Genomic DNA, 17336 nt, shown 5'->3' with positions numbered 1-17336 from the left:
TCACCACCCCCTTTGGGCATGAATCGGGGATCAAATCCAAAAAATTGTTACCCCCAATGGGGATCCCCCAATGTTAATTTCAAATGCAAAGTTTCATTTAAAATGTTTTAAAATGTGCCCATAATTGCATTTTTTTGGTTTTGACCTTTTGACCTCGTCCCCAAAAGTGTTATGTTGCACCTTCTTTCCATGTGGTGATCATAACTATCAAATTTGGTTAAATTTTGGCCCAACCGTTCAGGAACATACAAACGATCAGGAAGCGTGAAGGATGGACATACAAACAGACCCGATTACATTATCCCCGATTTTTTTTCAAATGGCATGGGGATAAAAATTGGTAGAGTATTAACAAGCAAACGAAGCTTGGGAGTGCGTATAAGGTATCCATGGTAACCTGCCTTGAATGAACCTGCCTTTTGTGCTGCCTGGTCTGGGTTAGATTTGTGACCCAACTTTAAATATCACATGGGACATGTATGGCAAAGAAATTCTCGCTCTTGTTTTATATAGTAGGATACAAGGTGTCTCAATGAAATGTATATCGAGTTCATATATTTCAAAGTACTAGCAGAGTACCCACCCTATGCACGATCTTGTTACAAGCATGCTACACATTCTTCTGACACATACCATTATTTGGGCAGTGTATAAGCAACAGACAGCTGCCTCAATCACTCACAAAAATAAAATAAAAACAACCCAGGTTATGTGCATGATGCAAACACATGCCTAACGCTTATAATTAAAAAACGCCTCACCACCCTGTAAAATGTGGGGACAGGATTACTGTACTGTGAGCGGTGACGACTTGTAATACTGCCCCACCTGGAGATGATGCCACACAATACACATTTACAAAGAGAAATGGCGTCCCCTATCCATCCTCCAAGGCGGATGCCTCTACCCTCTACCTTCTACCTGCCGTGACATGCTTCATCCTTCAGACAGGCCGGCTGCAGCCTCTTCCCTCACTTCAGACCTTGACAAAATCACAAGATGATCAAACACTTGGAATATGTCTTTCAATCCTGACAAATCTCACACTCTCACCATCACTATCCGTCTCCAAAAGGACAGTCGGGCAAACCCTCCTATCTACTTTCTCAACAATCCTTGTGGATGTTAAGTCATTCAAACTCCTGGATCTCACAATCAGCCATGACGTTTCTTGGCCAAACCACATTTCAAGGTTGGCCTCCAAAGCCAGCCGCCAACTGGGCATCCTCTGTGATAGTCCTAATTTGGCACACCTGAACTCCTATCCACCTATAACTATAAGGCCTTCATTTGCAGCTTGATTGAGTACTGCTCTCCCGTCTGGGTTGGCTCCCTTGCTTGAAATCTTGCCCAACTTGACGCCGTGGAAACCAAGGCATTCAAGATTATTGGAATGTCCCGCGCTGAAGCTGAGTCGATGGGCCTATCACTTCACCATCTCAGACAGGCCGGTGGTCTCTCTGTCTTCTTCTACCTCCTTTCTGGTCTTAAAATTTCTGCTCTTTCCATGCTTTGTCCCCCGTATGTTTCAGCAGGGCACACATGTTCCACCATCAAAACCTTCTGGTGAAACTACTCGTACCTATAGCCATGATCATTGCTTATCTCCACTCATTCATTCCTGCGTTGGTATATGTCTGACAAGCCGTTTTAATCGATGGATAACTTCACTGCTGTATGTGGTTACTCCCACTGTCATAATAATTATTACCTCCACCACCAAAGGTGGATGGAGGTTATGTTTTCACCCCTATCTGTCTGTCTGTTTGTCCGTTTGTGAACAAGATATCTCAAAAAGTTGTAGATGGATTCGGACGAAATTTGGCAGAGTTGTAGCGTATGTGAGGAGGACGAAATGATTAGATTTTGGTGAAGATCCGGATTCAGATCCGGCTACTATAATTTTTAAGTGATTCTTCACCATTGGGAGATCGGGCCAAAACTATAAATAGCAGGATACCTCAAAAGGTTGTGGACGGATTTGGACGAAACTTAGTGAACCGGTTGGGTGTCTGACAAGGACAATTCGATTCGATTTTGGTGAAGACCTGAATATGGATTCGGATATGAGAGTTATTTAATTTTTTAAGTGATCCTTCACCATTGGGAGATGGGGCCAAAAACGATACATAGCAGGATATCTCAAAAAGTTGTGGATGGATTTGGATGAAACTTGGTGGACAGGTTGTGTGTGTGACAAGGAAAAATCGATTCAATTTTGGTGAAGATCCGGATCCGGCTAGTATAATTTTTTAAGTGATTCTTCACCATTGGGAGATAGGGTCAAAAACTATACATAGCAGAATATCTCAAAAAGTTATGGACGGACGATTTCGATTAAATGTGATTCTGTATTGTGATTTTCTGGTCTACTCTGGGATACAAAACATAAATTGTTCACCTGGTGAATGTATGCTCTCTACTGAGTGTCGTTCTAGTTTCACCTGCAACCGTACCACAGAATAGCTTCTTAGGAATGCTGTTGTCCAGTAAAAGCATTTCTGCAATGTGGAATAGAAAAGTATCTCGTTTATCAAATAATTTGGTGTAAAATTTATTACCTCCACCATCAAAGGTGGATGGATGGAGGTTATGTTTTCACCCCTGTATGTCTGTCTGTTTGTTTGTTTGTGAACAAGATATCTAAAAAAGTTGCAGATGGATTCGGACGAAATTTGGCCGAGAGGTAGCGTATGTGACAAGGATGAAATGATTATAGTTTAGTGAAGATCCGGATTCGGATCCGGGTACTAGAATTTTTAAAGTGATTCTTCACCATTAGGAGATCATGCCAAAAACAATAAAAAGCAGAATATCTCAAAAAGTTGCGGATGGATGATTTTGATTAAATGTGATTCTGTGTTGTGATTTTCTGATCTACTCTGGGATACAAAACGTAAACTGTTCACCTGGCAGATGTATGCTCTCTACAGAGTGCTGTTCTAGTTATTATTGATATCGATTTGTAATTCAAAAAAAGAAACTGAAGTGGGAGTTTGGTTTTCCTTTTTAAATCCTAGTTATTTTGGATATACAGTATATCATCGTGTTGCTGATCAAATACAAAAAAAACATTAATTGCCAACAATTCATCAATGAACCTGAAGATGTTTCCACACCTTCAAGCAGTTGTTAGATTTTTCCTGCACATGTTCTGGACCCTATCAGACTCGTACATGTCCATGAACAAATTTGCAAAGAAAGGGGCTGAATCTGAATCCGTGGGTATCCATCCCATTGTCTGCAGGATTATCTTGTTGCCAAATGAAAATAAACTGTTGGTGAAGAGAAATTTAATACCTTTTAAAAGTTTATTTTTTGAAAAACGAAATGAATATCGATTTTCCTTTACTGACCAGTGTGCTCTTTTTTGAAAGACTTTCATGTATATAAAGACTTGGCATTTAATATGGAATATTTTTTTTGTGGGGGTGAACTTACTTTTAAAGATGACTTAGAACCATAAGTTCATTGGAATTATGTTGAAATTATTCTTGATTTTGTTAATGTGACCTTTAAAAGAAGTAAAAACCACATTTGACATTTCGAAGCAAATAAATTGATCCTTGAAAGTGATGTAAACTGATATCGAACTCAATTCACGGACAGTACTGTGTTAAACTTCTGTACGTTTTCCAGAAGTATCTCTTTATTTTGCACATTAGCCAAATTTTTTTTAACAAAAACAAAAGTTAAATTACGACTGGGATTACGGACAGTAAAATTACAGTTCAGTACTTCGTGTAACCCACACGAGCATTCAGGAGAGGACGTACACGTTGAGGCATGCTGTTCACGAGATTTGCCAAGGTTTGGACAGGAATCGCTTGCCATGCAGTGACAATAGCCTGCTGCAATTCATGCACAGAGGCAGGCTGCTGGTCCAAGTTGTCGATTTCACGCGTTAATTCTGCCCACAAGTTCTCTATCGGATTCATATCCGGGGACATGGCAGGCCACTCCATATGCTCTACACCACGGTCAGCAAGAAAGTGAACAAAATATCTCAAACAGTTGTGGACAGATTGGGACGAAATTTGGCAGAGATGTAGCGTATGTGACAAGGACAAAATGATTATATTTTGGTGAAGATCCGGATTCGGATCCGGCTACTGGAATTTTTAAAGTGATTCTTCACCATTGGGAGATAGGGCCAAAGAACGATACACAGCAGGATATTTCAAAAAGTTATGGACGGATTTGGACGAAACTTGGTGGACCGGTTTGGTGTCTGACAAGGACGATTCGATTTTGGTGAAGATCTGAATATGGATTCGGATATGAGAATTATTTAATCTTCCAAGTGATTCTTCACCATTGGGAGATAGGGCTAAAAACGATACATAGCAGGATATCTCAAAAGGTTATGGATGGACTTGGACAAAACTTGTTGGACAGGTTGTGTGTGTGACAAGGAAGAATCAATTCAATTTTGATGAAGATCTGGATCCGGATCCGGATCCAGCTACTAGAATTTTTAAAGTGATTCTTCACCATTGAGTGACATGGCTAACCAGGCAGAGCTATGCTCTCTACCGAGTGCTGTTCTAGTTTTCACCCCTCAGCCCAAATTGGGCTAAGGGGTATTGTCGTCACGGGCGTCCGTCAACTTTTGGTTTCCGCAAATTTCAAGGAGAACAGCTTGTCCGATTAAATCCATTTTTGCAGTGTGTGTTGGGGTTGAGTAGAGGAAGGTTCCTTTCGAAAATGGACGCGCTGCAATTTTCAATATGGCCGCCACGGCAGCCATCCGGGCGTCCGTCAACTTTTGGTTTCCGTCAATTTCGAGCAGAACGGCTTGTCCGATTAAATCCATTTTTGCAGTGTGTGTTGGGGTTGAGTAGAGGAAGGCTCTTTTCGAAAATGGGCGCGCTGCGATTTTCAATATGGCCGCCACGGCAGCCATATTGAAATTGGTTTCCGTCAATTTCGAGCAGAATGGCTTGTCCGATTAAATTCATTTTTGCAGTGTGTGTTTGGGTTGAGTAGAGGAAGGTTCCTTTCGAAAATTGGCACGCTGCGATTTTCAATATGGCCGCCACGGCAGCCATCTTGAAATTGGTTTCCACCATGCATGGGCTGAGGGGTTACGCCCGCTTTGCGGTGCTATTTATTTATGTTATCATGTCGTAATTTTTTTAGCCAGGACCGCATACCTCCTATGTAACATTGTTCTTATGGGAAAAATAAATTCGTTTTACACTTTTTCACATAACACTCGACTTTGTGGGAACGCATCATGAGCGTTAAGCAAGGACTCCCGGTAATGTGGAAAAATCATAAGTTGATAAACATTTAGACTTACTCTTGTTATTAATGTTATGGATACTGTCGATTACAGGTTTGGAATTATCAATGATCCAGAATTTTTAAATACGAGAATAAAACTTCGCCTTTTCATGGTAGTTTTTTTTAAAGCATTTATAGATTCGCTTCATCGCTCCCGTAATACTCCCTGAGAATACTTTCAACTGCATTCTCCAATTGTGATTATGAACCTCATCTTACAAGAGTATTTGTGCATTTTTGGGATACCATAAATTAAATGAATGGTAATTTATGGTCAAAGAATGGTAACACGCATGCGCACACACAGGCACACACATACTCACACATTAAATAAAAATAAACAAGTTGCATATCCACAATTTATACTGATTATAATACTTGGGCTGCAAAATAATAATAATAATAATAATAATAATAATAATAATAATAATAATAGTAATAAAAATTCAGCTAAATTATTGAGGACTTGACAGCAATGTTATTGTGAAAAAAGATTGCAAGAATGGATTGTCCCACTTGCTGCTGATGACTGTCAGTGAAAGTAGAGAATACTGCGTGGCCATGAGGGCCGAATGCAGGGCTTCAGTGCAATAAACAATGAGCGAGATGACCAGGAGCACAGCACGTGGTCCAGCCTCGAGCGAAATGAACCCAGACAGCACAGCCAAGAGGAGGAAAGACATAGCATCATCCAAAGTGCTGCAATGAATTGCATGTGCGTAACAGTTAGACAAATTCAAGTGTGTATCTGTTAAGGTAATACTAATATTACATCATGTTAAAAAGAAAATTGGAATAACTGATCATTGTAGCTGTCCTGGAATGAAAAAAAATGGAAATTCCGAATCGTAATATTTTTTCATTTAAAAAAAATCACAAAAAATGCGACAAAACAATGTCTGATGAGTCGTAACGAGGTTGCACAGTTCTCAGATTAACATAACGGTACAGGTTGAGATACTTGTGTAATCTATCAACCACCATGACCACAGACATATTTTGTGCAGATTGACATCATTGCATGGAAAATCAATGTATTTAATGATGTTATTGTTACAACTTTATATAAATAATACAAGTGTCTGTCCGCCTCCTGTTTGCGAGCTCCTCTCTCACAGCTTTGTGCTGCCTCAAATTGAAATGTATCTCATGTACCCCTATGATGAAGCATCATGTACCCCTTGGGGGTCTATGGATCCCCCGTTCAGAACTTCTGGTTTAGGAGATAGAGTGCTGGACAGACAGACAAACAGACAGACAGAAAGACAGACAGCCGATTATAATATCCTTCACCACCCCCCGTTTTTTTTTTTAAACACATGGATAAATTGCAATGGTTACATTTTAGAAATAAAAGGGTTTTTATCAAATTATATGTAAAAAAAGGTTTGGCCAAATGATACAGGTTTGTCAAACTGTGCCTCAGGCATGTTGGGTGAGCAAGTTGAAAGCATGTAGGCACTGCAGCAAGGCCACAAGCTGAACCAGCCAGCTCGAACTGTACCCAATGTCGTCACGACACATGTCGGGCCTGTAGGCCTTGCATCACGCATACAACCACATGCAATACGGACAAACAAACACTCAGAAATGGGAACGGGTAACGTTCAAGGTACAAAACTGGCATAATCTACATTCAAGGTACAACATCAATATTCATTAAGTTAGACTTAGAATGTTATGATTAAATTGACAATGTTGTCGAACTGTGCCCAAGTCCACTTGGAAGTGCAAAATTAAAACTGATTGATGTGTGAATGTGGACGTGCAAATGTGCATGCCCTCTCCCTCCATGCAAGGCTTTTGACAACATCCGCTAACCCTAGAATATATTTTATTCAGCATAACACAGTACTCGTTATTCATCTTAAACATTTTGACAAAAATAAAGTTTGTTTTATTGGAATACTAGCAGAAGTACCCAGCGTTGCCGTGCTGGGGAGGGGAGGGGGGCAGGGGAAGGGATGGGGGGACGAGGGGAAAGGGAGGGAGGGGGGGAAAGGGAGGGAGGAGGGTAGGGGGGAAAGGGGAGGGAGGGGGAAAAGGGAGGGGGGAATGGCAGGGGAGGGGGAGAGAGGTGGAGGGGAGGGGGGGCAGGGGGGGTGAGGGGGGGAGGGGAGGGGAGGGGAGGGGGGCGGCAGGAGAGGAAGGGGGTTCATATACAGTGGGGAGAACAAGTATTTGATACACTGCCGATGTTGCAGGTTTTCCCACTTACAAAGCACGTAAAGGTCTGTAATTTTTATCATAGGTACACTTCAACTGTGAAAGACGGAATCTAAAACAAAAATCCTGAAAATCACATTGTATGATTTTTAAGTAATTAATTTGCATTTTATTGCATGAAATAAGTATTTGATCACCTACCAACCAGTAAGAATTCCGGCTCTCACAGACCTGTTAGTTTTTTCTTTAAGAAGCCCTCCCATTCTCCACTCATTACCTGTATTAACTGCACCTGTTTGAACTCGTTATCTGCATAAAAGACGTCTCCAGACCGTCTCCGACCACAAAGACCGCAAAGACCGACCGCAAAGCCGTCTCCAGACCTGTCCACACTCAATCAGACTCCAACCTCTCCACAATGGGCAAGACCAGAGAGCTGTCTAAGGACATCAGGGACAAATTTGTAGACTTGCACAAGGCTGGGATGGGCTACAGGACAATAGGCAAGCAGCTTGGTGAGAAGGCAACAACTGTTGGCGCAATTATTAGAAAATGGAAGAAGTTCAGGATGACAGTCAATCTCCCTCGGTCTGGGGCTCCATGCAAGATCTCACCTCGTGGAGCCTCAATGATCATGAGAAAGGTGAGGGATCAGCCCAGCACTACACGGCAGGACCTGGTCAATGACCTGAAGAGAGCTGGGACCACAGTATCAAAGAAAACCATAAGTAACACACTACGCCGTCATGGATTAAAATCCTGCAGCGCACGCAAGGTCCCTCTGCTCAAGCCAGCGCATGTCCAGGCCCATCTGAAGTTTGCCAATGACCATCTGGATGATCCAGAGGAGGAATGGGAGAAGGTCATGTGGTCTGATGAGACCAAAATATAGCTTTTTGGTTTAAACTCCACTCGCCGTGTTTGGAGGACGGAGAAGGATGAGTACAACCCCAAGAACACCATCCCAACCGTGAAGCATGGAGGTGGAAACATCATTCTTTGGGGATGCATTTCTGCAAAGGGGACAGGACGACTGCACCGTATTGAGGGGAGGATGGATGGGGCCATGTATCGCGAGATCTTGGCCAACAATCTCCTGCCCTCAATAAGAGCATTGAAGATGGGGCGTGGCTGGGTCTTCCAGCATGACAACGACCCGAAACACACAGCCAGGGCAACTAAGGAGTGGCTCCGTAAGAAGCATCTCAAGGTCCTGGAGTGGCCTAGCCAGTCTCCAGACCTGAACCCAATAGAAAATCTTTGGAGGGAGCTGAAAGTCTGTGTTGCGCAGCGACAGCCCCGAAACCTGAAGGATCTGGTGAAGATCTGTATGGAGGAGTGGGCCAAAATCCCTGCTGCAGTGTGTGCAAACCTGGTTAAGAACTACAGGAAACGTCTGATCTCTGTAATTGCAAACAATGGTTTCTGTACCAAATATTAAGTTCTGTTTTTCTGATGTATCAAATACTTATTTCATGCAATAAAATGCAAATTAATTACTTAAAAATCATACAATGTGATTTTCAGGATTTTTGTTTTAGATTCCGTCTTTCACAGTTGAAGTGTACCTATGATAAAAATTACAGACCTTTACGTGCTTTGTAAGTGGGAAAACCTGCAACATCGGCAGTGTATCAAATACTTGTTCTCCCCACTGTATATGCTGGTGAGTGAATGTGGCATTCATCACGTTTCTGAGTTAAGTATGATGCCGATCAGGAAGAAGAAGAAGCCGTACTACCAACTTCGTACACTTCCGGAATTGTTTGATTTATTTGTATTCAAATGTCTGGTGATTGTTTTGTATTTATTTATGGGAATGTGTACTCGTATATAACCGTCATTAATTTTAAAAAGCTTAGGCACTATCAAGCGATTATTTTTTTTTAACTCCCAAAAAACGATCGTTTTTTTTTTCATAATTTTTTTTTTGCCGAAAACACTCACAGTCACTCACTGCTGAACCTCTGAAAGTTTCCCGAAGATCCGTTCAGCCATCTCTGAGAAAAATGGCGACACACAGACAGACCGACAGACAGACAGCAGACACACACACAGACAGACATCTCTCTTATGTAGTAGTTACATCTCCTCCTGTCTTCTTGTAAATGCTTTCCTTTATAGTAGTTGAAATGAAAAACATGAAAAGAAATGGAACAAGTACAGATACATTCAAAGTACACCGCCCCCATGCCAAATAATTAAATATCCTACAGCGCGGCATTGCCGGGGCGCCTCCGGCGCCCGGCAATACCGCAGTGCAGCTCATTGAGGCTGCATTGGGAGGGAGAGGTGTACACTAATTGATTGATTAATTGTATAATTAAAATCAATAAAAGATTATCACAAAATATTTTCATAATCAATTGGCTAATCGCATAACTAAACCACTAGTGCTCCATCCGAAGATGTATCTTTTAGAAATTTAATTAAATAAGTCATTTATAAAAAATTAAATAATTAATTGATTACTCAATAAGTAATTAATCGATTAATCAATAAATAATTAATAGATGAAATGATTAATCAATAAATCAAAAATATCCTTGATAGCCACATCACTTGGTCACTCATGTCCAAATATTAGCTTCCCAGCTCAAAAGGTGCCTGAGATATTGGCCAAATGAGAAAGAAAATAAATAAATGATTAATAATGAAAATAAATAAATAATAATCATAAAAAAATTAAATTATTAATCAATTTGGTCAGAGAACACATAAACTACCACTATTTCATCAGAATCTGTAACTTAAAAAAAAAAAATTTTTTTGTCATTAATCGAATAATTAAATAATTAATTGATTAATTAATAAATCAAAAATATCCTTTGCAGCCAAATCACCTGGTCATTGGCATGTCCAAATATCAGCTTCCTAACTCAAAAGGTGCCTGAGTTAATGGTCAGAAGAGAAAGGAAATTTGATTAATTAAATAAGTACTTAATTAATCGCTAATAATTAAATAACTCCTCAATTTATTGATTAATCAAAAAACAAAAAATACCGTTTTTGACAAAGCACTTGCTCACTATTGTGCCGAAATTTCAGCTTCCTAGCTCAAAGGATGGCTGAGATATCGCCCAGACAAACAAACAAACAAGAAAGAAAGAAAGAAAACAAACAAACAAACAAGAAAGAAAGAAAGAAAACAAACAAACAAACAACCAGAGTGAAAACTGAGTACTCTCTTTCAGCGTGCGTCACTGCCGAGCCCCCTTCGGTGCCCAGCAATGACGATTTGCAATGCCTGGAGATGGCATAGGAAAGGAGCGGTGTACAACTATTAAGCAACCCTATGTGATCATGTGTGAAAAAGAACAATCAAAGTCTGATAGGACAGTAGTGATGGCACTTCCCCAAGCTCAGTTGTTAAGTTCAGCTCAGTGGTTAAGTTGAGTTCACTTCCCCCAACTCAGTTAAGTGTTTGTCTCGTGTGTGAGTGTGTGTGTGTGTGTGTGTGTGTGTGTGTGTGTGTGTGTGTGTGTGTGTGTGTGTGTGTGTGTGTGTGTGTGTGTATGTGCACGTGCGCGCATGCGTGTGTGCCAGCTCCATTACGAGCCTTAGTCCAAGTATAAAACATAGGGGCAATACCCCTGGTGCTCACCTGGTAGAAGAAACAGTATGCTACACTGACTGAAGGTATTTTAAACCAATTTAAATGCTTGCTAGAAGACAGGGCAGCATGTAGAATACTAATATAATCATAAGACTTCAAACAAACAAACAAAAAATACCTATTTTGGGGGGGAACCCCCTCCCCTCCCACGCCGTGTAGTTCCTCAGACCCCAATTTTTCCAATGCCTTGAACAAACATTGGTACATCACGGATGATGAAGGTTGTGGTGAAGTTTCATCAAAATTGTGTGTGTAGGTTCTGAGAAAAAAGCAAATACCTATTTTGGGGGGCAGCCCCCCCCGCCCCCCATCGACCACCTTCGACCCCGATTTTTTAAATGCCGTGAACAAACGTTGGTACATCACGGATGATGAAGGTTGTAGTTAAGTTTCATTGGAATTGCGTGTGTAGTTTCTGAGAAGAAAGCAAACACCGATTTTGGGGGGCAACCCCCTCCCCCCCCCCTCCTCCCCCTGCCCCCCATAGACCCCAAAAGGGCAGATTTTTTTTAATGCCGTGAACAAACTTCGGTACATCATGGGTGGTGAAGATTGTGGTCAAGTTTCATCGAAATAGTGTGAGTGGTTTCAGAGGAAAAGGCAAATTTTTATTTTTGGGGAGGGGGGGGGGGGGGTCAAACCTGGATCCATTTTGACCCCGGCAGACCCCCTTAGACCCTGATTTATTGTAATGCCGTGAACAATCTTTCGTCACAACACAACAAATATAATTTGTGCCAAATTTGGTCGCAATCCCCTCAGCGGTTTCGGAGAAGTTTCAAGTGTTTACGGACGGACGGACTGACGGACGGACGACGCGCCATCCCATAAACTCCCCTGAACTTCGTAACAAGTGAGCTAATAAAATGACGTTAGTTGAATACATAGTAAGTTTGTGCACATGTATGCAGGTGAACAAGTGGCATTTTTATCACCTGTTTTCTGGTTCCCTGTCTCGATGGCCCTTTGTACCATTCAGGATTATTCGACAAAACCCGATGAGAGCAAACTTCACGTGAGCCATGGCCCAACTCAATCCCAGGACAGCATACAGGTTATCACATGCCTGTGCCAAACTGCGGGAGGGAATGAGATGAGACATGTGGCGAGGGGCCATTTACGTATTATGTATGCAGATTGGAACCTAAACAGTGTATGGACATCATAGTTATCCAAAGATAATAGTATTAAGAATTATTCTTAAGGGAATGACAATAGCAAGATATCATGCTATACTGTACACATCGTTTTCACCACATCTCTGAACGGCAAAGAATCACTCATAATTTCTCCTTTTTTAAACTCGGATCTGGATCTTCTCCGAAATTGAAGCAATTGGTCCTTGTGACACACCCAACCTGTCCAACAAGTTTCATCCAAATTCGTCTATAACTTATACCAAAATCAAGACTATGCTCACCTTCACTCTTTCATTCCTCTTTTCTCCCACCTCTAGAACAAACTCCCTCACTCTCTTCAATCCCACTCCTCCCTCCAGGTCTTCCAAACAGGTGTTCACCACCATCTCATATCTTCCCCCATCCAAACCTTGATCTTTTCTACCCCCCTTAATCCACCACAAACCCACCTCCTTCAATTTCCCTGTTTTCCTTCCTGAAAGCCCCTGCAGTGTCCATCTTGTTTTTCCCAGATACCCTGCACCAGCCCCCTCTCTTCCACAGATTTCCAGATGTCCCTGTTCTCTACTGTTGTTGTACTTTTTTATGTATATTTTTTGTATACAAGATCGAGGCTCATATAAGAGCCAACATTAATGTCAAAAATTAAAAATTAAAAAACCGACACATAAAACATGCAATGATGGGAGCGGGAGACAAGATGGGGAGAGAGGGGGAAGCACACAAGTACAACATTTGAGAGCAGGGACATCGGGAGATCTGTGGGGGGGGGGTAGAGGGCTTGGGGGGAGGAGGCGTGGGAAGGGGTTGAGGAAAAAAAACACATGGACACTGCTAGGACTTCCAGGAAAGAAGTCGGTATTTCAGGAAAGTGGATCTGTGGTGAATTAACAGGGGTCGAAAAGATCAAGGTTTTGGATGGGGGAAGATAAGAGATGGTGGTGAACAGCTGTTTCAAAGACCTGGAGGGATGAGTGGGATTGAAGAGAGTGAGGGAGTTTGTTCCAGAGGTGAGAGAAAAGAGGAATGAAAGAGTGAAGGTGAGCAGAGAGTCTTGATTTTGGCAGTTTCACCAGAAGAGGGTTGCAGGCAGATCTTGTGCGACCTGTAGGAGTACTTGGGGGACAGAGCACAGACATGGCTGGGGGAGCTAGACCAGAGAGGAGTCAGTAGAAGACAGAAAGACCACCAACCTGCCTGCGGTGAGTGAGTGAAAGGCCCTCACAATCGGCTTCATCGCGGGAGATTCCAATGATTCTGAAAGCTTTGGTTTCAACAGCGTGAAGCCAAGCGAGGTGTGAGGCAGGAGCACCAGCCCAGAGGAGAGAGCAGTATTCTATTGAGCTGTGCATGAAAGCCTTGTATGTTGTGAGGAGCTCAGGTGTGCCAAGGAAGGACTTCGCACCACGGAGAATGCCCAGTCGGCAACTGGCTTAGGAGGCCAGCTTGGAAATGTTTTTCCCAGGAAATATCATGGCAGATTGTGAGACCCAAGAGATTTAGTGACAGAACTTCTTGGAGAGGATTGTTGAGAAAGTAGATGGGAGGGTTGTCCAGACGGTCTTTCGAAGAGACATAGTGAGAGTGTGAGATTTGTCAGGATTGAAAGACATGTTCCACTTGTTTGACCAGTCTGTGATTTTGACCAGGTCCACAGAGAGTGAGGAGGCTGTGGACTGCCGATCTGAGGGATGAGGTATGGAGCAGCAGAGAGTGGAGTCATCAGCAAAGAGAGAGGATTTTTCAGAGAGTCGGAGAGATCATTGATGAAGACCAGAAAAAGCACAGGGCCCAGAACACTGCCTTGGGGATCTCCAGCCTGAACAGCCAGGGGAGATGAGAGAAATCCATTCAGGGCCACACGTTGACTACGACCAGAGAGGAAGTCCGCAAGCCATGCGTGGAGATTTCCATGGATACCATAGGAGAGTTTGGTGAGCAGAGTGCGGTGCCAGACCGTATCGAAGGCACGTGATACATCAAGGGAGACAGCTCTAATTTCCTGTTTGACATTGAGGACCTCCATCCATTGTTGAGACAGCAGAAGCAGCATGTCCAGAGTAGAGTGACCTGGTCTGAATCCAAATTGATGATCAGAGATCAAGCCATTGGAGAAGAGGAAGGATTTGATATCCGAAGCAATGATGGATTCCATGACTTTGCTGATGATTGGGAGCAGGCTGATTGGTCTGTAGTTGCAAGGATCTGTTTTTGCACATTTTTTGTCTACAGCGGTAATGTTGGCTGATTTCCAAGCTGAAGGCAGATGACTTCCCTGTCTTTCCCCCTCTTGTCTCCCGCGCCCTTTATTATATGTTCAATGTGTTAGTTCTTATGCGAGCCTCGAATAAGTATACAAAAAAACAACTTTTTAAGATATCCTGCTCACTCACAGACAGACAGACAGACAGACAGACAGGGGTGAAAACATAACCTCCATCCACCTTTGGTGGCAGAGGTAATTATTAGAGCCATTTGAAGCAGTCATGATATCATATCTGGCACATTGCTATGTAAAAGGTGTACAAAAATCTCATCAACAAAAACCTATACCAATACTCCACTTATGACTACAAGGACAAGGCGAAGAATTTTATGCCGAAATACCTGTTGATGAGAATAGCAGTCCAGCTGTCACTGATTGGTTGATGTTGTGTGGGGAAAAGCATGAAATTGGTGAGAAAAAGCAGGAAAAAGGTGTTGGCAAGTTCCAGGTCATTCCACACCATAGTGAGCAGAGCAACCCCCCCTTGGTTGTGTAATACCTGCATGTTATAGAATCAAATTAAAACTCTGAATAAAAACAAAAACAATCACTGCACAATGCTTGGTTAAACTTGTACAGTTTATTAACCACTGCTTTCTGAATTCCCAAGCAAAATAGGTCGTGTGCAGCAGGTGGGAAGGCAGCTAGAATTCAGTTTTAGTTCCATGATTGAGATGCTACTTGAAATTTTGCAGATGAAAAGACAACTAAATGTTGGACTCCAGGTACAAAGTTTTCCACGAGATCTCTGTCCAACACGGCGCTGTGGGGTGTTGAAGTTAGCTACCGAGGTCCAAAAAGCCAGGTCCAATTTATCTACCAGGGTCCAATTTATTCAAAGAATCATTACCTGCCACAATTTTGATGTACTAGTGGGCCCGTTGGGCCATTGGACCAAATTTTAATTGGTCCTCACTGCCTTGTAGCATACCTGCCAGCCGTACTCGGGGGTGTCTTTTGGGTTCTCGCAGTCTTTTGGGTGCTCGGTGACTCTAAGGTCTTTTGGGTCTTCAGGGTCTTTTGGGTCCTCGGGCACTTTTGGGTTATTTGGGTATTTTTATTCCTCAGGGACTTTTGGGTGATCTGGGTCTTTTGGGTCATCTGGGTCATCGGCATATTTTGGGTCCTCAGGGTCTTTTGTGTCTTAAGAGTATTTAGGGGTCTTTGGAGACTTAAGGATATTGGGGGACTCAAAGGGTCCTCAAAGGTCGAAGGGTTCTCAGCCGTCTAAAGGGTTGAAAGGTATATGTCAATAGTACATAATTCATTAATAGACATACGTAATTAATAGACACAAAAAGTATGCCTCAACACCAGCACGATCACACATATGGGGCGCCGAGGGCTGGAGCCCGCGGGCTGGAGGATATGTTATTTATCTATTTGGCATGTGGGCAGTGTACTTTGAATGCATCTGTACTTGTTTGTTGCTTAGCCACTCCAGTGTAGCTTTGGCTGTGTGCTTTGGGTCATTGTCATGCTGAAAGGTGAACTTCTGTCCCAATTTCAACTTTCCCAATTTCCTCAAGGATATTTCTGCATTTTGCTCCATCCATTTTCCCTTCTATCCTTACAAGTGACCCAGTCCCTGAAGTCCCCATAACATGACGGATGCTGTCATCACCATGTTTCACAGTAGGGATGGTGTTCTTTGGGTGTTGTGCTGTGTTGTGTTTGCACCAAATGTAACGTTTTGCATTAAGGCCAAAACGTTCCATCTTCGTTTCATTAGACTACAAAACTTCTTGCCACATGGCTTCAGAATCTCCAGTGTTTTTTTTGCATACTTCAAATGGAATAGGTTCAGAATAGGTACACGGTTTAGACACCGCTCGGTGTCTTGGGAGATAATTATTCTCCAGCAGTCACATGTCAACAGTCACACACCGTTATCCCGGTGTGTACCCCGGTTTAGAATAGGTACACCGTTTCCCTGCGCAGCGTAAGAGGCGACTAAGGGTTGGCGTCAGGAAGGGCATCCGGCCATAAAAACATTGCCTCAAAAAGGGAACCATGATTGTCATGGGGCCCACAAGGCTAACCCCCACTCTAGTGGGGAAAATGGCCTTAAAACGATCATTCATTCATTTCATTCATTCATTCAAATGGGATGCAAGGTGGGGTTTTTTGAGTAATGACTTCCTTCTTGCGTAATGACTTCCTTCTTGCGTTTTGAGTAATGACTATCATACAGGCCAAACTTGTGGAGTGTTTGGGATATTGGTATCACATGCACACAGTGACCAGTCTTTGCCATTAAGTCCTGTAGATCTTTCAAAGCTGACATTTGCCTCTTGGCGGCCTCTCTGATCAGTCTCCTCCTTGCTTGGTCATCCAGTTTGGAGGGACGGCCTGATCTAGGCAGGGTCTTGGTGGTACCATACACCTTCCACTTCTTAATGATTGTTTTGACTTTGCTCCAAGGGATATTTAAGGCCTTTGAAATATTTTTATACCCATCCCCTGATCTGCGCCTTTCCACAACTTTATCCCGTAAATCTTTTGAAAGCTCCTTGGTGCTCATGGTTGAGTCTTCGCTTGGAAATGCACTGCCCAGCAGAGGAAACCTACAGGTACAGCAGATTTTATTCTGAAATAATCACAATTACTACAATTTAACACAGGTGGACGCCAATTAACTGGTGTGTGATTTTGAACTTTATTGGTTATACCCTGAGCTAATTTACAATTGCTTTTATAAGGGGGGGTGGGTGGTGGACACTTATCCAACCAAGATATTCTAGTTTTGTATTTTTAATAAATTTTCTGAAATTTGTAGAATTTGATTTTCACTTGGAAGTTGTGGGTTAAAATGTGTAAATGAAGGTGGAAAAAGTCTGTTTAATGCATTTAAATTCCA

The 17336-nt window shown here is 42.4% G+C and overlaps 1 protein-coding gene across 2 annotated transcripts in view; it reads right to left on the bottom strand.

Moving 5' to 3' along the window:
* The window catches only part of LOC137423448 (RING finger protein 145), a 46378-nt gene that overhangs the window by 14359 nt on the left and 14683 nt on the right, over positions 1–17336 (bottom strand). For both annotated transcript variants that reach the window (XM_068110636.2, XM_068110638.2), the window contains exons 6-8: positions 14818–14975; positions 12007–12147; positions 5806–5988 (exon numbers count right to left, since the gene is read on the bottom strand). In XM_068110636.2, the coding sequence (XP_067966737.1) occupies positions 5806–5988; positions 12007–12147; positions 14818–14975 (482 nt within the window). The remainder of the gene's footprint in view (positions 1–5805; positions 5989–12006; positions 12148–14817; positions 14976–17336) is intronic.

This window comes from Myxine glutinosa, chromosome 3, assembly GCF_964187855.1.
Source record: "Myxine glutinosa chromosome 3, kmMyxGlut1.1, whole genome shotgun sequence".
Classification (NCBI taxonomy): Eukaryota; Metazoa; Chordata; class Myxini; order Myxiniformes; family Myxinidae; genus Myxine; species Myxine glutinosa.
The sequence above is the reverse complement of the archived record's forward strand: the minus strand, read 5'-3'. Positions and strand labels throughout refer to the sequence as shown.